Here is a 24,035-nt window from a genome sequence, read left to right on the forward strand (position 1 = left end):
TATCTTATTTGGGTTGACGTTTCTACATTTACGGACTAGTGTCGGCACGCTTTTTGCATAATAACAGTGGAAGCCGAGGGTGAATTCTCGCGTAATCCGAGCGATCGATTTACCGGCGTGAATTCCGTGCCCAAGCAAAGCGGTACAGATTATGTGGTATTGTACATACGAATAGTAAAATGGCACTCGAATATTTTAATATTGTATTCGCTATTCGAATATTTTGCACAGCCCTAGACCGGCCATGCTTAAAAACTCATTTCGCAAAGATAGGTAGTGGAAAATGATAGCAAGGTTGGAAGCGGTTGTGAACCGCGCTTTGTGAAATTTATATAAATCCATCGGACGGTTAAATATCAGTTATGACGTCATAATACTGCAAAAAAGCAATTTTCTGCGGAACACCCGGAGGTCTCTCGCGGAACACCGGTGTTCCGCGGAACACCGGTTGAAAATCAATGATCTATAGCAGTGGCTGGCAACCTTTTTTCAGTAACGGACCGGTAAAGCCTGACCAAAATTTTGGCGGACCACCTTTATACAAACGAACTAATCTAATGTAATAAATAATATGCGTTAGAAAATGTATGTTGACAATACATTCAAAAACGAAGGTGATACTATTCACGTAACGTATTTCTTACGTTAAACCCACTTCGATCTTTCGTTTTTGTAATTGCCATTTTAAAAACCCAACCTCACATGAAGATAACAATGGCATTGTACGTTTTCATGTCACCTTTCTGCGGACCGGTAGTGACCTTTCCGCAGACCGGCGATGGGCCGCGGCCCGGTGGTTGCCGACTACTGATCTATAGTATATGAAGGAATTTGCATACAATAAACAATGGAATAACTGTTATCTACAACATGACTATATTACCATGCATTTCATGTTTGCAGATTACTGCGATATATTTTTATATACCATGAGTTACGTTATCAGAATTAAATTAATACGGCAAGCATTTAAAATAGTGCTATCGGTCATAGATTTGAACATTTTGCGCAACACAAAATCATCCTAGTAAAAGTCCATACTTTTAAATACCAACCATTATCCAAATTATTTGCCAAAAAGCGGGATAAAGTATAAATTATATTTCTGACTTGCGACAATTTTTCCGTGAGTACGTAAATACGAATGGATTTTTTTTATATTCGGGCCCTTCAATGTCCGCATATATATCTTTTATTATTTTATAAATACGAAAATATGTATCAAGAATTAATTATAATCGGGCAGTTTACCACACATTTTAAGTCCATGGATCGCCGTTGTATTTTGTAAATACGAAAATAGGAATCAAAAATTAATAATAATTGCTGTGATAATTGCCGTGATTAATAATAGATTGCCGTGATATTGTGCCCGAATATAATTTATTTTTCATTCCGTATTTCATTCCTTGAACTTAATATCTGTTTTTATAAATTTTGCAAGCAGTTCACGCACGAAGACTTTGAATAATTATGTATTAGTCAAATCGAAGTCCTGTTAGACCACTGGTTCTCAACCAATGGGCCATGGGCCACTGGTAAGCCTCAGAGGCATTTTGAGGTGGGCCACAAACATATTATAAATTACAAGGTTTGTTGATCTAGAACAGCTAGATATGAAAATATATATATATTAATTTGTTTGCACATTACATCAAAATTAAAAAGAATATAACGAGAATGTCATGGCCTTCAATTCGCCAGGCTCGAACTGAGCATAACATATAAAAAATTAACAAAAAACGAATCCACGAGGACATTGTCTCATAAATACGAACAGAACAAACATTAAATTACCCAATTCCTAATATATTAAATTTTCAAGTATTCCTCACTATCCATCGGAAGAAATTTCATCCACTTCTTCCTTTTAGTGTTCATCTTTTTAGTGACTTCAACCACCTCATTATTCGCCGGAAGAAATTTCATTCACTTCTTCCTTTTACTGTTCATCTTTTTAGTGACTTCAACCACCTCATTATTCGTCGGAAGAAACTTTATTCACTTCTTCCTTTTAGTGTACAGTTTTTAGTGACTTCAACCACCTCATTATTCGTCGGAAATTTTTTTATCCACTTCTCCCTTTTAGTGTTCAGCTTTTTAGTGACTTCAACCACCTCACCAATCGTCGGAATAAATTTTATCCACTTCTTCTTTTTAGTGTTCCGCTTTTTAGTGACTTCGACCACCTCATTATTCGTCGAAAAAAATTTCATCCACTCCTTCCTTTTAGTGTTCAGCTTTTTAGTGACGTCAATCACCTTATTATTCGTCGGAAAAAATTTCATCCACTTCTTCCTTTTAGTGTTCAGCTTTATAGTGACTTCAACCACCTCATTATTCGTCGGAAGAAATTTCATCCACTTTTTCCTTTTAGTGTTCAGCTTTTTAGTGACTTCAACCACCTCATTATTCGTCGGAAAAAATTTCATTCACCTCTTCCTTTTAGTGTTCAGCTTTTTAGTGACTTCAGCCACCTAACTACCCGTCGGAAAAAATTTCATCCACTTCTTCCTTTTAGTGTTTTTAGTGACTTCAACCACCTCATTATTCGTCGGAAGAAATTTCATCCACTTCTTCCTTTTAGTGTTCAGCTTTTTAGTGACTTCAACCACCTCATTATTCGTCGGAAAAAATTTCATCCACCTATTCTTTTTAGTGTTCAGCTTTTTAGTGACTTCAACCACCTCATTATTCGTCGGAAGAAATTTCATCCACTTCTTCCTTTTAGTGTTCAGCTTTTTAGTGACTTCAACCACCTCATTATTCGTCGGAAGAAATTTCATCCACTTCTTCCTTTTAGTGTTCAGCTTTTTAGTGACTTTAACCACCTCATTATTCGTCGGAAGAAATTTCATCCACTTCTTCCTTTTAGTGTTCAGCTTTTTAGTGACTTCAACCACCTCATTATTCGTCGGAAGAAATTTCATCCACTTCTTCCTTTTAGTGTTCAGCTTTTTAGTGACTTCAATCACATCATTATTCGTCGGAAGAAATTTCATCCACTTCTTCCTTTTAGTGTTCAGCTTTTTAGTGACTTCAACCACCTCATTATTCGTCGGAAAAAATTTCATCCACTTCTTCCTTTTAGTGTTCAGCTTTTTAGTGACTTCAACCACCTCATTATTCGTCGGAAGAAATTTCATCCATTTCTTCCTTTTAGTGTTCAGCTTTTTAGTGACTTCAACCACCTTATTATTCGTCGGAAGAAATTTCATCCACTTCTTCCTTTTAGTGTTCAGCTTTTTAGTGACTTCAACCACCTTATTATTCGTCGGAAGAAATTTCATCCACTTCTTCTTTTTAGTGTTCAGCTTTTTAGTGACTTCAACCACCTCATTATTCGTCGGAAGAAATTTCATCCACTTCTTCCTTTTAGTGTTCAGCTTTTTAGTGACTTCAACCACCTCATTATTCGTCGGAAAAAATTTCATCCACTTCTTCTTTTTAGTGTTCAGCTTTTTAGTGACTTCAACCCCCTCATTATTCGTCGGAAGAAATTTCATCCACTTCTTCCTTTTAGTGTTCAGCTTTTTAGTGACTTCAACCACCTCATTATTCGTCGGAAGAAATTCCATCCACTTCTTCCTTTTAGTGTTCAGCTTTTTAGTGACTTCAGCCACCTAACTACCCGTCGGAAGAAATTTCATCCACTTCTTCCTTTTAGTGTTCAGCCTTTTAGTGTTTTTTAATTTTTCACCTTTGGGAACACTTCAACTTCCGTTTTCCCTCCACTTCATCCGTTTCTTCCTTCAGCCTTTTAGTGTTGTCCCAGTGAATTGCCCAAAAGCTTACGGAAGTACAGTAGTCCACCTAGTACCTACTGCAACGCTGTGTGCCGATAAATGTTGTGTATAGCGTCAGTGTAACGTATGCTGCATGTATTCTATAAAAGGGTAAAAAGAGAGAGAGAGAGAGAGATTTATTGCCACAAAAACAAAATTAACACTAATATAAACATAATACAATATCGAAAATATTCCACAGTAATTGATTATTGCTTTGTGCGAGTCGGTGTGCAAGACCGATTGAAGTCATCTAGGCTCCCGACCCTTGTGTATGTGCTATATATAAGTTCATCATAAGTGGATACAAATGAGATTAAATATAAATATATAAAAAATAAATACGAGGAAAAAAGGAAACGAGTCGGCAATTTAACCCTCTCCGGGCCCCTTTATCTTTTAGCAGTGGGAAAAATCTGATATTTAGTGAAAGCAATACTTTTAAGTCATATATGATAAATTTTTGAAAATTCTCGACACTCCGACTCCCTGGGGGGAGGACTCCCTGGATGTTGCACTAGTGCAACTTGTGCCCGGAAAGGACTAATTGTAAGATATCACATGTATGTTTTTTTAATCTGCAATGCTTTGTAACATAGCCAGTATATATACTACGATGGTTAAAAATATTAATGGGAGTGTCAAACTTATTTTATGGCTCAATTCAAAACTCCAATTATGAATAAAAGCGGGAAACAAATGTTAATATAGATCATGTTTTTGCACTCTAGGTAGTTTCGCAAGTCAACATATTTAGAAAATGCATATGAGTTGTCCCTTGACACTTTCGTTTACCTATTTCTGTAAAATTATTTTGAAACTTTGAATTTCCATATATATTAAAATGCAAGAATATAGAAATTCTAGCTTTTACATCGAAATAATTTTGCATTTACCTACTGTTACGTATTTTATCAGATAACGACTTTTTTGCGTGAAAGTCATTTTAATTACGCTACGATGCGAAAAAATTGGAAACCAAGTTTTTTGGTAGCAGAAAAATCTTTGGCAATTTGTGTGTTTATTTACATTTTTCCGATTTCGATAGTTTTTGGACTGAATGTCTTCTCTTTCCACTTCAGACTTTCGTTTGAATTTATCGATCGACTTTGCCCCCACTCTGGAAGACGCTATAAAAAACACGGCCAGCGATAGTTTTCTGCAGCATTTGTGTTCAGGCAAATTCCATTTTTGTGTATACATTTATTGTTTTGCTCCACAATTAGTATAGATTGGTTTATGAGTGGATTGCATTATCTTTATGGTGTTGTCAAAAATTCGGAGCAAGAGAAAAACTTTGCTCCCTCGAACGTTGAATTAGGTTTCTGTTTGTCTGGGTGAACGGCGCCGCCCTCGGACTTTCAAAACACGACTAAGTTTCAACTTTGGATTTGTTTTTAGATTGCTATTGTCTGTCCATATAAATTCCAACCGGCAAAATGCTGAAATGGTCTGATTTTTTATGCTCAAAATCTTAGCTACATAAATATCGTTTTGGAAATTACGTGTTTTATCAAGATCAGCCTCATCATATTCATAATTATAACTCTCAATTGCCTTTTTTATCTGAAAGTGTGACATTAGAAATATGCGCTAATTCCACGCAATTTCACCCGTCGGCATATTCACAATCGTTCTGCTAGATCGCTGAGAATACAAATAGAAAATCTGAATCAATCTGAGACACTTCTCTATTATTTTAACCCCGTATTTATGGCTAAAATACTTGGATTTTATTTGGTTTCAAATCTGAAACATAGCACTCGTGCATATTTTATTTCACGCTTTCTAAATCTTCTGTTTACAACAAAATTATCTGAAGCCAAATTTTCCCCTAATCAGCAAATTCTCATAATACTGCATCCTAATAAACCTGATTCTAACTTATATGACATAGGAAACTCATAAATTACGTTATCTGCTCAATAAGCCAACATAAATGACAAAACTAAACAGACGAATATTAGCTAATTTAATAACCGAAATCCACTTCTGAGGGAAGATGTTGCACCTATGCAACATCAATTTTAAACCACCCCCTCGTGAAACCACATAAATCGTTCGAGGTTGCAATCAGTTTGTAAAGCTTGTGTACACACTATTCTTTTGCCCTGTGCAATAATATGACGAATTCGGTGTATAAGAATTGGTATAGTTGCTTAAAATATGACCATGGTTCATCAGCCTGACACGAGCACCGGAGACCGCATCTTGCAAGAGACGCTTGCAGCGTCATCAGGCGGCGGCAATGCAAAATAGCAGTTGCATCTAACCAACTAAGTACCGCAGTAGTACGCTGAGTAGAAAAAAGCATTCTACGGCAGAAAATGTGGGTGATAGCTAGTTTACAATATGTTGTTGCATACGTGTTACGCATTCCCGGAGAGGGTTAATGATATTATTTAATGGTATTATTATGATATATTGGAGTATTTGGGTAAATTAAGTTTTACTTATCGATACCGGTAGCTGGATGATGCGGTTTTAACGTTACCGTTTTCTGTTTTTCCGTTTTCTGTTGAGACCGCCGTCGGGTGCGGACGTAAAATATCAACGGTGGAATACTGGAGTAGGAAATATTTGGACGAAAACTTGGAAATTAGACGAATATAAACCCTACTGAGAAGATACATACAAACTTAAATCAAAACGATGTTGTCGGATACAGTACTGATACGATATGGATCAGTTCGCATCAGATCATGCTGGGCCAGCATTGCTGGGCTGCGTGGAGTTTATCATGGAAAACTGGTCGAAGCTGGGAAAAACATGAAGAGTCAAATGTAACGAATATTTGAAGGTAGATTGCATAAAAAAGACTACTTACACTAAGCACATGAATTTTGATTAAAACTAAAGTTGTAACGCCAGGGCAATGCTCTTGTCATATTTTACTTCGTTTGTTGTTGTTTTCTTTTATGGTGCTTTTATCCTTATTGTTTATCGTCCGGTAGACTATTAGTTGAGTGCGTTTGTAATCAAATTATTTACCATATATTGCGCACTGCTTGTTTGTTTATGTTCTACAATTCTCGTTATTTATATGTACAGATATAGTAGAAATTACACTCCATGTTAAAACTCCACATCCACACCCAAGTATTTACGCCCGAATTATCTTTCGTGTTCCTTATTTTCAATTTACTTCAATGTGTTGTTTGCTGTTTGGGGTAAGTGGGCACGTGCACCAGCACGTCTTAAATCTTTTTTAGATTTTGCCCACTTTCCTGATTTTCCGTACATTTGTTTGTTTTGCCATGTATTGTTTTGTTGTATTGGAATCGAAATAAACACTTACACTTACTTACACTAAGGGCAATTTAGGATTTAGAGAGGTCATGTGTTGGTTGAAGCCGGACATGTCCAATGGAAAAATTTTCACGAAAAGCATATTTTTTGTTATTGGACACAGACCGGGATCAAATGGAAATCCCGGGGAAGAAAAATAATATTATCACAGATTCAGTAATAGACCGAGTGCATGGTGTAAAAATATCATTACTTTTCGATCTTGTTTATCGATCTTTGTCTGTTTGTCTGTCTGTTAGATGCAAGCGATATCTCAAGAAAGCGGGGTTTATTCTCCACCCAATCCAATTTTGCATGTGCGTTCATCATATCACGGACCAGATGTCTATTGATTTTGGTCGAGTTATGTCGTATAATTAGGGAGCTATTAAATAAGTGGTGTTTGACCACACGGTGTCACTATAGAGTCATGAATCGAAACCGCAGTTTTGATCGATAAGTCTTTGGTCTCCGACCGATACTCTCGTTTGACACCTTAATTAGTTCACGATATAAAAAGGTTATTGAATTAAAAGTGGCTACCAACATTCTTAAGTATTAATACATACTTGAGAAATAGAATAGTAGTTAATATATGATCCACAGTTGAATATGAACAATTAAATATGCAACTATTATTGCAGTTAATTAATCACTTTCTGACAATATATAAAGGTTATTAAATTATTTAACAAATGGGCTACTATCATTTATAAGTATTTATGCATACTTGGAACTAGAATATTAATATATGATCCACAATTAAATATGCAATAACTATGCAGTTCATCAGTAATACCACAATAACTTTTAATGACATAAAAAAGTACTATATGGATCAAGGGAACAAGATTTTATACTCAATTACATGGAGAAATGAAAATAACAATGAGCTAATCATATTATCACATGTTTAGCAATAATTCAAAAGATAGAAATATCAATAACAATGGCTTTTAAAGTCAAACATAGTAATCATCAAATTGATGCCAATGAAAGAGAAGAGGACAGCAATTTTATTACATATATACATACATGAGTTGGAAAAAAAGGGCTATGACCCTCAGTGTGCAGTGTTTATATGAAACAGTTAAATTTATAGTAATGTAGTAATTTATATAATGCAGTTTTCAACACAGTTCTAAAGGCATATTAATTAAACTACAGATATTAGGACAAGTTAGAATATTTCAGTAGGAAATATTTTTTCAGTTTCTTACTGAAACATGCACAGAACTTTTTTTAGTTTCAGGTGGAACATTGCCCCAGACCTGTACACCCATATACTTCAAAGATGTTTTGTCCACCTCAGTGGACACTTGTGGAGTAAAGAAAACCTTGTTTCTTTGAGACCTGGTGCAGTAATTGTGCACTTTTTTTAATGGGGTGAAATAATGTTTAAAAACAGGTCAAAACAACATTTTCAGACCGATGCATGAACTTTGCTATTTCTACCGTATGCATATCAGACAGCTGTAGGAATTCATACTGGAAGTAGAGCTGCAAATTAGTTACACGAACTTTCTCTACAAATGCCATACATCGTAAAACTTTATTTTGCAAAACATGGACTGGCTGTAAGGAAGACCTTGATGCTGAGCCCCAACTTAGCAGACAATATTGCAGACGTGTGTGAAATAGACTAAAATATACTAATTTAAGTGTTTTAGATTTCAAAATATGCCGTAACCTGTAAAATATTCCAAGAGTTTGCGATAATTTCTTGGATAACTCGGCAATATGTGGCTTCCAACTCAGTTCGTCATCAATTGTAATTCCCAAATATTTAATGGATTTTGTTTGTTCTATAATGTTGCTGCCAATGCCAACTCTAAATGTGGAAATACCATGCTTTTTTATCACAGAACAACATAAATTTTGTTTTAGAATAATATAGGGATAATTCGTTCGCTTGAAGCCAATTATCGACCTTCTGGAGTTCATGATTCACCACAGTTTGAAGTTCTAAAGTCTAAACCACAGGATGCTGATTTTAGCAGAGAAGTATCATCGGCAAATAATGTCGAATAAAAAGTAGATGCCAAAGGTAGATCGTTTATGTAGCATAGAAATAACAGCGGGCCAATCGTGGAACCCTGGGGGACCCCACATTCAATAAGGCCCATTTCAGAGATACAGTCCCCATATTGGACATATTGTTTGTTTTGCTTAAATATGATGCAATAAGATGATATGCCTTTTCTCGAATGCCATAATAATATAACTTATCTAGTAAAATTTGGTTGTTAACAGTATCAAAAGCTTTCACAAGATCCAAAAAGATGGTACATGTGATCTTGTTATTGGCCTTATTTTCTATTATCATTTCTTTGAGCCGCGCTATGGCTAGCTCAGTTGAATAGTTGTTTCGGAAACCAAACTGGGAAAGGCTCAAAGTTCCATGTTTATCGAAATAAAATTTGAGACGATGATATAAAAAATTTTCATAAATCTTGGCGATTTGTGATAGCAGGGAGATATAATTATTCGGATCATGCTTAGACCCTTTCTTATGGAGCAAAGATGTTGTAATTATGCTCTATGTTATACATATTATTGACTCACAAATACATATTTTCTCGGATAAATCACCTTGTTCAAGGCTAGAAAAACAAAACAAAAAAACCCACCATTAGGAACAGTGGACGAAGGCGAAATAAAATTTGCAAACCCATTCGCAAGTAAACAAAAAAGGTTGTGCGTAAATGTTACGTGTTGTGCATTGTCTCAGGGTTTGAGGTGTGTTGCTATTCTATTATTACAAAACATCATACTTTATATGAGACTTGACAAATTGTTTTAATTTAAAAAATGAAACATCTAGTCTTTGAAGAATATTAGTAGAGGAGCCTAATCGACAACATCTTTAAATGCTACATTTTCTTTAGCGTTTTGTGAAAAATTTAATTCAATGATCTCATATAAATAGTTTCATCGGAGAGTTCGCCCAACAACTGAAGAAAATAAAGAGGCAAAATCGAAGATAGGCAAAAACATGAACATGGAGTATATTCATTATTCAGGCGTCTTACTTTGTAACCAGATTTTGTGTAATTCATAAACAAACAAAACAGATATTTACCCAGTTTTGCGAGACTATTCTTTTTTTAAAATGTTTTCAGTTTCTTTGAAAAATGATTTTCGCAATTTGAATTTCGCGCAAAATGTTTTCGCACAAAAGACACAACCGTACCACTTTACGCCCTCTCAATAACCAAAGTTATTTTCCATTTTATTGGATTTACCGTTAGCCTAGCCTCCCTTCTGCCGGTACGGGGACCTGTAAGTAAGTTTTTCGTAGTTAGTAAGGTTCGGGGCTTATTCATAGAGAGGGAAGTAGACCGAGAGGCAGACATTATAAAATTTTGCAAAAACATACGGTAGACAACATGAAAAACCTACCGCCTTAACGGTACCGGTACAAGTACGATGCGCCGAATCTAGTTCAATATCATTGACGGTGCGGGATTCCTTCAAGATGCTACAAATTTCGCCATGTGCATATGTTGTCATTTTTGGTAGTCTCAAGGAAGTAGAAAGATACTTGTACCGTAATCGGGACTCTGTGAAATATCTGAATATGGAAATGCAAAATGCGGTTCAGCCGCATACTGGTACGTATTTGTTGTTTCACTGCTTAAACTTATACTTAAACACATTTATGGCTGTAACGGTAACTTCGGACCTATTTAATTGATCTGGAGTGTACCGGTACCGGTAGTCTACCGGTATCATGTCGTGGCTATCTATAGTGTGAAAAATCTGCACTTAGTGTTGCACAGAGAACAGAGAACAAGGTTGAACACAATATAGTTGGACCACCCTAAATGGTGTAAGATTTCTGGTAAATTAGTATTGTATTGTTTAATGTTTAATAACATGGCTATTTAACAGTATGATTATTCAATTTTGAACTTTTAAATTTTGACATCTTCGCATTTCGGTATCCGTATTCTATTATACAGTTTTGTCGTGTGTCAGTGAAATATTGACGAAGCACAATACTTTATCAGCTGCGATTTTAAGCTTCGATTACCTTGAATAATTTCTTTTTTTCTATATATCATTATATTTAGTACCGTATTATGTGTATATTTATTTATGAGAAAATTGATGACTTTTTATGAATGCCAAATGAAACTTCGATTAAATCAGACTTGGTAATGAATACTTCTGTATAAGGAAAAAACATAATCTAATAATAGATTTATGCACAGTTACATTACACTATTACAGCGATTGGAATATAGTATGTGTAGCAGTTTCAATATTGATTATTTATTCCTGTCTATTTAAAGCTTGTTGTTGAAGCTTACTGCAGATTATTGTTATTAGAAGGCTGCTTCTAGATCAGGGGTGGGCATGGTTTTTTGATCAGGAGCCAAAAAATTTGCCCATTCAGACTGGCGGGCCAAGCAAGTGTGACGTAAAAAGTTATATTTTATGAACAATATTCACAATGTTACACAAGCAATAGTGGAAAACAATAAGTCTCGTGTCAAAACTAAATTCAATCGCAATCTCAACATATTCCTTGAGCTATTTTTAGCTAAAACATCAAAATTTGGTTTTACTTCGGTTGTGGCAGCATCAGGTGGGCCAGATTGAATTTTCCAACGAGCCAGTTTTGGCCCGCGGGCCACGGGTTGGACGACCCTGCATAGTTTGCCCATGTCAGTTCTAGATGAATGCTGCTGTTTCACTTCCACTTTGTATTTCACACTTTATTTAATAAATCGACTCAATATTTAAAGTTTGAGAATATTTTCTTGAAATCTAAAAAATGAGATAGATGAAAAATTTAATTGTCAGTCAAGAATAGCGTAATGATATTTTGCGTCACAGTAACAGTAATAACATGATAATGGCCTAATCTGATATTCCAGATTAACTGTCAGTTCAATTTGGTAATCTTTGCTATTATAGAATAAGCTTTTTGAATTTGAAATATTGAATGCATTCTGGACTTAGTTTTGGTCAGAGTAAGATTTCTTATTTTCACAAACAATGGAAATAAAATCTCTCTCTCTGGTCGGAGAAGTACAGCAAAGACAAACCATCATGTATCATTACACGTAGATAATGTTGTTTATAACAAAGAATGATTAGGAAAAACATTGTTCTGATTAGTTTCCCAAATTTATGAAAAGTTGAATATATGCATATTTTTGCTTGCAACATTAGATATTAATTTTTCATTAAAGCAAGAATTGATTGGATCGAATATATTCAATTTTGCTATATTCATACTATTTTAGAAATGCTCGGGTGCTATTTATTCAATTGTACATTTTTAGAAGTATAAAACAGAAAGATTGAAAGGATAGAAAGATGTTTGAAGCCTAGAATATATATACTTGAGTAAACATCAGTGAAAAAAAACACTTCTAATCACAGACACCCATCTGTGTTTACTTGTTTCTGGCTGATCCTAATCCCTTGAAAGAATTAATTATGTTAATCCGAATTTAATTACTGTGTAACTAGATTTAGGGTATTGTAATAATAAATTTTATTTATGTTATTGTTTAGGTTTTTAGGAGATTATACCCTTTTTTAATAATAACAGTCCAAGTCTATTTTGAGATCTGTTGCGTAAGAGTGAAATTATGCAGTTGAATCTGTGGTTCTCTTTATTGATTTCATTACAGATTGGAAATTTGTTTGTTTCAAGAATAGGCTTTATTTATTAAAGACACTTAGGAAAAGGTGTGTTTGCAAAGTTTGATTTTTGAAACTGTAAATTATTATTCTAACTGTTCTACATATCCGACTATAAACTCATTGGGTATATATGTATAATGAGATATTCATTTGTAATGTTAATCTGTTCAGAATATAATTTAATAATTTAATAACATTTGAATAATATTTCAATTTTAGTAATATACTGCAATTTATTCAAATTTATGGATTTGTTATATTTAGACCACCTCTGCTTTTAATGTTTTTATTATTTAAGCTGATTCAGTTAAAAATATGTTGTTGTTAATATTAATAGTATATCACATGCTGTTAAAATCATTTTTTGTATTATACAGTACAACACCAACTGTGCATGGCCAATGGTGTTGATAACAGTGGAGTGAAGTTTATTTTTGTCTATTGTGTTATGACACGGAAGGCTTTTGTTATTTCTGAGTGCATATTCACTATCATTTCTTTAGTGTTATTTTTTTAGCCTGATATTTCACAACCTGATTTCTATATTCCGGTAATCCTTTACAGACTGTTTCAAGCAGGATGTTCGAATGCTGTTATAATATCATGATAGTTCGGAGGGATCTTAAATCACTTGGAGGAGGCAATACTATTGCCTCACAATGACCATAATTAGAAATATCGCTTACCGGTATATATAGATTGTCATAATGGATCTCTCCCTGCTAAAAATAATTGTTTCATGTGTATGTAATATGAGTTTTTATTGTTAAGTTGATATACCTGTTTGAACAAAATGTAACTAACATGTTTTGCATATTTGTCATTGGGTAGATATGTGATCTTTTCAAGTTTTATTATTTTTCTTATTAAATTTTTTCATACTTTCAATTTGAACAAGGCAATGCATCAGCCTCCATTGGAAAGACTGTAGTATTTCCTACCCAATTTCTTACACCCTAGGTGAGGTATTGGCCTGGTCAAAGAATATGAACCTAAGATCTTTACCTGCGTCACCAACATAGTTCAGACCATTGCCAAGGATGGCCAAAACCGAATATTGTCATTGTTTTCTCTTTGTCGTTTAATATCAATTGAGATAATGTTCGTTTCAATCTACCATTCTGACGACCCCAAATTCCTATTTTTTGAATAAAAATATTCTAAATTAATCTAAAACTCAAAACTTTTTCATATCAAATATGATGAAAATGGAAAGTATTCGAATATTCTATTCATTTGGGCATGTCTGAGTCCATTGCTTTATTAACAGGCCATCATGCCCATTTCTGATTAAATTCCCAAGATATTGAGATATACCTGACATCTAGTCCATATGATAATAAATGTTTGAATACACGGATTTTTTGTATCCTGGGGATAACCCACAATGACTATATTTCACAGTCAATGTTTGTAAGCTATTCAAGCCCAAAAATGCATAATTATGATATAATCATTGTTTTTCTGCTTGAATCATATTAATGCATGCAAAGTTCTTAGAAATTTTCACATCTTACAACCGCACCAGACGATTGTGAATTATTTAGAATGATCATGAAAATCTATACTACACTGCTGCTAAAATGACTTGTTTGAAAAGCGTTACGTAGTATTAACATCAGAAAGGCGAGCTCGTGCGCAGCTTTCGTCTGTATAGTTGAGAACCCAGTGAAATTAGGTTGTCGAAAACAATCTTCAGATATATTTCAGTATGGGTGGTCTAATGAGGTATTTTTCAGAAGATTGCAAATAAACGTTATTTGAAACGAACAGAGTATAACTCAAAAAATAGTCGCGGTAGCTTTTGGCACTTCGCTCACACCTTTGCATAGAGATCAATTCCTAATTCCTGAGTGACTTAGCTTCGAGAAGATTAAGTGAAAAAATGTTTGGTTACAAATTTTAAAATATATACTACTTGTGATACAGAATAATTACCGTAATAAAAACAAAATATTGTTTTTATGGTTCACAGAATTGTATTATACATTTGTATATTAGATATTCTTTATAGCGAATCTAAAGTTACGGAAAGATACTTATCATCATACAAAAGTGAATTTTAACATAAAGGAATATGGCGACTGCTGCTGATCCACCACCTATAGAGAGTAAGTTTTTTGATATCTACCTGAAATTTTGGGTAATCCTGTAGTATGTGTACCAGGTTAGGGTTAGGCCATAATTTTATTCCGATTCGTCTCATTTTAGTTCCATTACAAGTTTGGGCACTGTCTGTGTTAGCCAAGAGAATATACCCCTTCTTATCGGCTTCCATCCCTTTACACAAGTTGATGTAAAGTAGGCGAACAAAATTAGTTATCTCCATATTGGTACACATACTTGTGGAGCGCAAAATTTTGCATGCATTGCTGATATTATATTTAATTGTTAGTGTGACGAGGTATTGGTTAGTGCGTTCGCTAGAGATAACCCAAACCTGATTCTGATATCAAAGTACGATACTGCTTACTCCTCGGAATCCAAATTTTCGTCTCCTTACTCCGATTTTAGGAATATATTCTAACTTTCGTAAAAACGTGCCAAAATCTGATTTTACACACCTAGTAGACTAGAACACTTTTTATTCACGTGTCTGTTGGTGGAATTGTATTTGTCATTCTCCATCTTTGTGAAAGTGTGATACAAAATATTTGATATTATATGGTGTTGATATCTTAATTCTTTCTTATTTTCAGACACTGAAAAGACTGGGAAGACAGATGTAAGTCACTTTATTTCCTGTCATTATTTCTCAATGTTTTTGTCACGATTAAAAGTTTGCAAAACATTATGACATCACCAATCAGAAATAGCTCACAATTGATATGGGCAAGGAAAACACCAACATAGTTGTCCTTGCTTTATTGTATATGTGTAGTGAATGTAATGTTCTAATTATTATATACATAGAGTGTCTGATCTATTCGATTTGTCAACAGAAGCAATATTCTGGGTACTCATTTGTATGATGCTTATTCACACCTCCCGCTCCGAAAAAAGGCCTTGTTCAAGTAGCCACTGATATCTTGAGCTACTGTTTTTGCAAAGACCAAAATCTTACTGGTTCGGCATTGCGCGCTCAGTTTATCACACTCTGAGTGATTTGAACATGAAATGTGTTACCTGTGATACCACTTTCAAGCAATAGGTCATCTTATCCACGGTCCACCTATGTAATTTTATAATGTTTGAAGAGTTATTCTATTATTTAAATTACTGTCAGCTGGTGATTTAGGAGAAATTTGACACATTTTGATTTTATTACTTAATCGCATGGCCTAAAAACATTCTAAAGTCTGCAATGAAAAATAATAATATATATTATACGCTACGCATATATACTCATAACTGAATTATTCCATCAAAGCATTGGAAATTCATCAATGATTTATGTAAAATTAGTTTTATAGTTCTGATTGTTCTGACTTTTTCACGCTATCCAAAATTAAAACAGATATTCGATTCGATATATCAACTTCTTGATTTTAGCAGTCATTTAGTAAAAAAATCATCATTTTGAGCAATTGAAGTCTCACACTATTACCAAATAGGCCCTTTTTCTAATCTAGAAAATGTGAAAACAGAAAACCAATTGAATCACTGTTTGGCTTTTCTTGATTTTTATAATAAATTTGTTGAATAATGAATATACACTGACATTTACGTTTTTATTCAACATGACTCAATCCAGACCATAGGCCTATTCCATTTTCAAAAGTATTTTTTTAGAATGTATTCAAAATTGTAGATTATGTAGGATTAGGCATTGATTATTACAGTAGGGCCTATACAGTGTAACTGGAATCGATGTTGCTAAAGTAGCATAGTTTCCTAATGTACATTTGTATTGCATTAGGAGAAGCAGATATTTTTTAATCATGATTGTGAGGAAATAGTCTTTGGCCTCTCAAACGCTCATACTTTTTAGCAGAATATTTTATGATATACCAGTTAGTTTCTTCCAACCAATTTTGACCAAGTAATTGTGAATAGGCTACTTGCAATTTCTGAACGAAGAAATTTCAATCAACAGGACTAAGTATCTACCGTAATTAGTCATGACCATGTGATTGTACTTGAAATTCCTTGATGCCTCTGGCAGTATTTAAAAATATAACGTAAGTGTAGAACAGCAAGCAATACTATACCTTAATATAGTCTTCTGCAGTCGTGTTATTGATTAATAGTCAGTCATCGATTTCGTCATTTCCATGCTCAAATTCGTTTTTGGATTCGGTAATTCGCAACGTTTGATTATTGCCAAATTCAGTTTTATATTTAGAAATTCAATTTCAGTCGAATTTTTGTTTTTGATGCAACAGAATCGAAATTTATATCAAAATTTCCTTAATTAATGAAATGATATGTTTTACGATTTTGAGGGAATATTTGAAATTGAATTGTACACTATTCATTATCAGATTTCTTAATTTGAGTGAATATGCCTTCATATATCATTTTCCATTCTCAATAAAATCGTGTATCTCTATTTAGTGCTATCTTTTTTATTTGTTTTTGTTATTAATATTTGGTTGTTTCACAGGATGTTCCGTCAACATCCAAATATCCGAAAGAAAAGAAAATTGGACATAGAAGAGTTGATGCAACCACAGGTCAAACCACGTATAAAAGGGTAAGTGAAGTTTTTATCACATGTAAATTATGTGAATGTTGTTGTTGTGCAGTTCAACTATTTATATTGTACTTATGTATGGCATTGACTCACCAACAGTTTCCCTATCTTGGCTACTGCGTCATTTATCCCCACCCACTTTGTACATTGTGCAGATAGCTTGATTTTGTTTTTTAATCCAGTTTCAATTTTGAAAACCAATTTGTATATTAACAAATTTTGAAATTTTTATCGCATCATCCCTAAAGATGATTTATTGTTACAAATTATGGTAATAATCAGATGACTATCATAAATAGAAGAGAAATCATGACGTTATTGTTAAAAGCAAGAATTTTGAAATGACTTCATTCATATAATTTAATCATTCATATAATTTCAAATCCTACCTAATTTGGCAAGGAATTTTGGAGGGCTGTTGAGTCTGGGAGTATTTAAAATCGAATCCGACTGTAGGTTGAAAATGTTTTGTTCTGTCTCAGGATTCGAACTATGATCTGAGCAAATTTTGGCTTAGACATCAGGCTTCAATGAATAAAAAAATTTTCTCATTTCTGGAGAAAACCCAAATTTTGATATTAAAACTTTTTGCATATGCAAGGCTGCAAGCTTTTATTAACAGAATAAACTCACAGTAAATTTGATTATTTATGGGTTTTATTGGAAAATTAATTCAGACTTCTTAAGATTTAAAAGTAGTATAACATTGGAAACATATCAAACTTCTACTTGCACCTTTACGATTATGGACATCCTCACTTTGCAGTATTTGGCGAGTAACCATACAAAGACATATTACATTTGTGCTTCTAGACACCTTCATCTGCACTTAGTTGTGCCATTCAACTTGGAATCAGTCACACAGTCGGTGGAATTATTTCTAAACCAGATAGAGATGTTTTATTACAAGATTTTCAAGTCGTTGAAACAACAGCATTTCCACAGTATGTTATTGTTGACAAATATTCATTTTTAGTAAAATTCATTTCTAATGAAAATTAGGTTTCAATCAATAGATAAAGTAGATATATCATGTATCTATGTATAAGATTCTGGTCCTTCCAAAAAAGGAGGCTTAAATTCCGATATTTCTATTTTGGAAAGGTAACTGAAAAGTAACAAATATCATTCAGAACTATAAAAACATTTATGAATGGTGGTGGTGTTATTAAAAGGTGTCCGAGTGACTGTTTGAATGACAAATGTTGGTTACATCACAGTTCACTTCTTAATGATTAGGCATCGTTCCAAAAATAAACAAGGAAGTCAATGCTTTGGAGAAACACTCATTACTGTATGCACTTTCTAGTCCAAAGCCATGTATCTCATTATTTAATGATGAATATACAATGGTGACTAAAAAAAATTCTCTTGTATTTCAATTACGTTGTGTCGATTTTAAGGATATATATTTTATGGTTGTCAGTAGAGGTTGCACAAGACCCAATCCTTCCTCAATGCCTTTGCGCTGGTGGATCCGTATACGTATAATGCAAGGATGCTGTAACACTAATAAAAATACCATACTATGCAATTCAAGAGTCCAGCTGCACACTAACACAAATGTATTTCTGTAACGTTTCGTCTGACCAAAATCAGACTTCTTCAGACAAGCAGTTTGCAACAGTGACAAGAAAAGAATTGTATGGTATTCTATAGTTTTTGCGCAGTTTTTTTCATTGTCATTTAATCTAACCAGGGTTGGTTCGAACTTAACACCAGCACATCATTATGAGGACTTTCGATTTAAGACCTACGCACCTGTTGCTTTCAAGTATTTTCGAGAATTATTTGGAATTCTGCCTGAGGATTACATGGTAATGCAAGTTATATTACTTTAATTTTATATGAGGAAGGGGCACTCCAGAAGTGTGTGTACCAATATGGAGGTAACTAATATTGTTCGCCTAATTTACATCAAGTTGTATAAAGGGGCTGAAATCTATGGGCGGGGCCGTGGGGGTATATTCACTTGGCTAACACAGTCAGTCCCTGAACTCGTAATTGAACTAAAATAAGGAAAATCAAAATAAAGTTATGGCCTAACCCCAATCTGGTACACACACTACGGGAGTACGGAGAAATGTTTAGTGAATTTGTTGTTATTCACCAGTTACTTTTGTGCATGAAAACAAAATTACAACAATACTTTACGATTGTGTTGACCTTATACCTCTCACCCTTGACCTGTGATGAGTTTATAATTACTATTCTGTTTATGATACTTTTGTTAAGTGTATGTGATTGTGTTAATCACCTGTACAAATACTATTAATAGGAAATGTGTAATAAATCACATCTGTGAGTGATGTAGTCATTCACTGATTTTATTATTTTGGTTCTTACTCCTTACACTGCTAAATATCTATGTGGTTCTACAGAGCTGAACAGTAGTCATATTCAGAGGTGGGGTGACCAATAGGTGTCATATATCCCAATTAATTTGATTTGAATTTAAATATATTCAATATCTTATTAAATTCTCATCAAATTTGTTTCTGTGTTTTAAGGAATGATAATATAGCCTAGAATAAAATCATTAGCAAATTATCATTTTGAGCAATTGAAGTTTTTTCAAGGCTGTGGAAGCTTCGGAATGTAATGAAAACAAATCAAATCACTGTCGCCTACATTTTCAACTTCAAACTTATGAATACACAACGATTACACCAATGATTTATATGTCTGCTACGTTGAACATCAAATATAGCCATCTGTTCGCAAACCATTGGTATAATGATGTATAACAGAAAATGAATTCGCATACCTAATAGCCATTTAAGCGTTAACAAATAAATATGTTTAAAATGAAAGTCAAGTCTGGATAATGTACTGTGGATATGTAATAAAATTGTTTCACTCATGCAATTATTTGTAATTTGCGCTAAGTTTGGATAATAATGACACTTGAATGCATAAGTTTTCTGTTCAGTTCTCATGAATTTTTTTATTTTTAAAGAATGGCTATTATTATTGACCTTTCTTGATAACATCCTGCGTATTTTGCATTATTGCTATGTATCTGAAATGTTTTCATATAATTGAAATTTGAATATTTGTATTCATACAAAATCCACAATCTTCATAGCTTCAAAACAACTCCAGATTTTCCCTTTGTTTTGTTTTCGGTTAAGTGCTTAAGTTGGGGAGACAAAAGTTATGTTACCAATGCATCACTAATGTATGAACCAACACCATTATGAAACAACTTAATTTCCTGTTATAGTGTTATGATCACTTGCATGGAATTTCATTAAGTTTTCTGAATCTAATTTAGTTTACGACATTTTCCAAGCTTGGGTTTCGGCATTGCAGAAATGCTCCAATATTTCAATTTTGCCCACTACAGTATGTTTCAATTTTTTTGCATCAAGAACCAATGTAGATTGAGAATTGAAATGAATCACGAGACGGACTTTGAACACTGCCCTCAATCATCCTGAAACTAATCCTCGAAACCCTACTGGGATTCGATATTTTGGATTTAAAATTTGAATTATTCTATAAAATTTTTCTATATCACCCATCTCTGGTTATTTATATTATAAACGTTTATCCAATTCATTACTAATTCTCGTTTGTTTTTGCAGTTGTCAATCATGGCCAATCCTCTCACAGAACTCTCAAATCCCGGTGCGAGTGGATCTCTATTTTTTGTAACTCACGATGATGAATTTATTATAAAAACAGTTCAACACAAGGAAGCTGAATTTTTACAAAAGTTGTTACCTGGTTATTATATGGTTAGTGATTTTACTTTTTTTTTAATTGTTCCAACAATATTGTTTCTATGTGACTCATATATGTTCTGTCAATGGTATTGATCATACCTTCAATTATGGTGATTTATATAAATTTTATCTTTGTGACAAACATATTTTTTGAGAATGATTCTAAGAGGTTTTAAAAGATGCAATTACATCAAATTCACATGTCAGAAAAGCAATAATAATTTTAATCAAGCAAAATATCTTCATCCTAATCTTTGAAAGGGATATATCATCTTTTTTGAGTTTTGTAACATGGTCTGATTTTTGGCACATGTCAATTTAACTATACAGTTAGGAATTTTTGGGCGCAAGTGTGCACATATGGATCGTTTTCCGAAAGTCCTGTAATCCTGTTGCTATTAGTGAAAAATTTCTTTTTTTTGTAACTTTTGGGCCAACCGATTTCAAATTTGTAGTACTTAATGATGAACGAAGTAGCTTATGGATATTACTTCTTTTTTTTCAATTTTTTTTTCAGTTCTATGGAACCTGATATATTTCCAAAATTTGCAAATGTGTTTTAATTAATCAAAGGAAATACTTTTTTTATTTTAGATTAATGTTTCGCCTATTGTTTCAGTAAACTCAGTACTCATTCATTATTGGTACTCATCGTGCCCATAATTATTTTTGAGCATTACTCTCCTATTTTAAAAATTTTTTTTTTCTTTGATCATCAATACAGATCCTGCAAATGAAGTACATGCTCAAGTTTAAAATCAATATTAAATACAATTTTGTAAATCAATATGTCTTCATTTACTAATAAAGACTCCGCAGAAAAATCAATTTTCTCATTCCAGTTCGCAAATTTAATTGCAAAATGCTGGATTGAATGCCATTTGATCGTAAATCTAATTATTCTTGGATCGCTCTGAAACACTTTTTATAGTAAATACAGTAGTCTGGAAGTTGAAATTCAAGATTTTCGAGGGAAATTCCATTTTCTTTAAAAACGGTGGAATGAATGACATTTCCAATATCAAATCCAGCTACTATTAACTCATATTTCAAGTGCTTTTTGTGTTAAAAAATTCTGTATGGTGATTTAATTCATGTCTGTAATGCTTTTGTGTTATTAAATAGTCTAAAGTCAAGGGACAAGGGCAAAATTTTTTGTTGGTTGGCCATATAACCAACTTCAGAATTAGACATCTTGATGGGCCACACGAAAAAATTAGTTTTTCCATGTACACATAGAATTAAAAAATTTGCAACAACTAGAGCACCGCGGGAAACGTAAGAAAAGAGAATGAACCTTTTAAAACATAAAATGTCAGATTAGGATTTATGCTTGATGGGACAAGGGCCACACTAAATAGTTTGGCAGGCCGGGTTGTGACTCGCATGCGGCCAGTTGTCTAAGTTAATAAGCAATAATTATGCCTTTTGATACAAAATATTGTTCTTGTATAAAATATGTACCTATCGACGATATCTTATCTCGAGAGTTTAGAGAGACATCATATAAAAAGTTGTATTTTGAATCCAGTTTGATGAGATACTATGTTATATGCCAAATTCTGCTATATAATATTTTATTAGAACATAACTATTTTGTTACGATTCTACCATTGTCTGAAAATATTCACATTCGAGATACATCGAATTATTTGTGCATTATTCATTCTAGTAACAAAATTATTATTAGGCAGTGACAGTCAAAATAATAGTTTTCGCTAAACTTGTTAAATTAGTAAAAAATATTTAGGTGTTGTTCCTTATTTTGTACGTTGCCACAGATAACCAATTCGAATTATTTATGTATAATGTTTACTGTGGATATTCACGCTTGGATAAATTTCTTTTGTCAAATCTTTTGTAAGTTTTGTTATCAACGGATGTGTATTGATTAAGATAAGTACCAGGTTTCCCCTCTTTAGAAATGATTGTTTATGTTTTAATGATTGGTGTGAGAAAACTCAGTAATTGGTCAATGGTTGACAGGAAAATAAAGAAAGCCACTATTTTCAAATTGTCCTAAATACCTGTTTTTCTTGGGCTGTGGTGCGATGGTGGGTGTGTCACAGTGGGTGTGTCTAAAGGTGCAAAAATTCCTTAACAATTCCTATAGCCTATGCAAGAGAATGTTCAGTTTACATGTTCACATCGGATTGTGTCATTTAACCTTTTAGCAGCCTACTTTTTTTGCTTTTATGGCCAAAAACTGATAGTTAATGTTAGGTGGTGGTGTGCATCTGCAGAATAATTCCCTAACTGGTACACATTGACTAAAAGGTTGGGAAACTCTATTTATTCAATATTCAATATATTGATGCCCTTGCCAAAGTTGCAAGTTAATTTCTTATACAGGTTTATTTTTTGCTTCTGTTCATACAGGTGCCATCCTTTAATGTCTACTTTAATATTAATTTCTTCAAAATTCAAAAGCTTATTATTTTTTGTCATGTTATTTCCACAATCATTGTTCGCTTGATATTTTTACTTATAAATAAGGACTTACAATCTTACATAAAATTTGCTTTTTTTTTCAGAATCTTGTTCAAAATCCTCGTACATTGTTACCCAAATTTTACGGTCTTTATTGTATACAAACCAGTGGAAAAAATATCAGAATCGTTGTAATGAATAATTTGTTACCAAGACATTTAAAGGTTCGTATTTTTCTTATTTTCTCTCGATTTTTAGTACACATTTTAAAACAGTTGGTGGGGCTTCATAATTGTTTGTATTCTATTATCACATCTAACATGGTGATTGATTTTTTGGTCGAAACGTTGTCCTATCTATTGGCATGTTGAAGAAACTATAATATACGGTAGGTGTCACGGTCAAGAGTTAAATGTCATTGCTGAGTGACTGTCTTGCCAAGGGTTTGATCATTTGGATAGGCCATCTACTGATAAGCAGCCATTTTTTTTTAGAAAAATT

At 33.4% G+C, this 24,035-nt stretch overlaps 1 protein-coding gene across 3 annotated transcripts in view; it reads left to right on the forward strand.

The window, feature by feature from the left end:
- Positions 1–14,712: 14,712 nt before the first annotated feature.
- The window catches only part of LOC120332894 (phosphatidylinositol 4-phosphate 5-kinase type-1 alpha-like), a 30,895-nt gene continuing 21,572 nt past the window's right edge, over positions 14,713–24,035 (forward strand). For all 3 annotated transcript variants that reach the window (XM_039400230.2, XM_039400231.2, XM_078119331.1), the window contains exons 1-7: positions 14,713–14,848; positions 15,437–15,462; positions 17,284–17,373; positions 18,187–18,317; positions 19,073–19,190; positions 20,964–21,116; positions 23,639–23,758. In XM_039400230.2, coding sequence (XP_039256164.2) covers positions 14,815–14,848; positions 15,437–15,462; positions 17,284–17,373; positions 18,187–18,317; positions 19,073–19,190; positions 20,964–21,116; positions 23,639–23,758 — 672 coding nt within the window. In that variant the 5' untranslated portion in view covers positions 14,713–14,814. The remainder of the gene's footprint in view (positions 14,849–15,436; positions 15,463–17,283; positions 17,374–18,186; positions 18,318–19,072; positions 19,191–20,963; positions 21,117–23,638; positions 23,759–24,035) is intronic.

This window comes from Styela clava, chromosome 13 (assembly GCF_964204865.1).
Source record: "Styela clava chromosome 13, kaStyClav1.hap1.2, whole genome shotgun sequence".
Classification (NCBI taxonomy): domain Eukaryota; kingdom Metazoa; phylum Chordata; class Ascidiacea; order Stolidobranchia; family Styelidae; genus Styela; species Styela clava.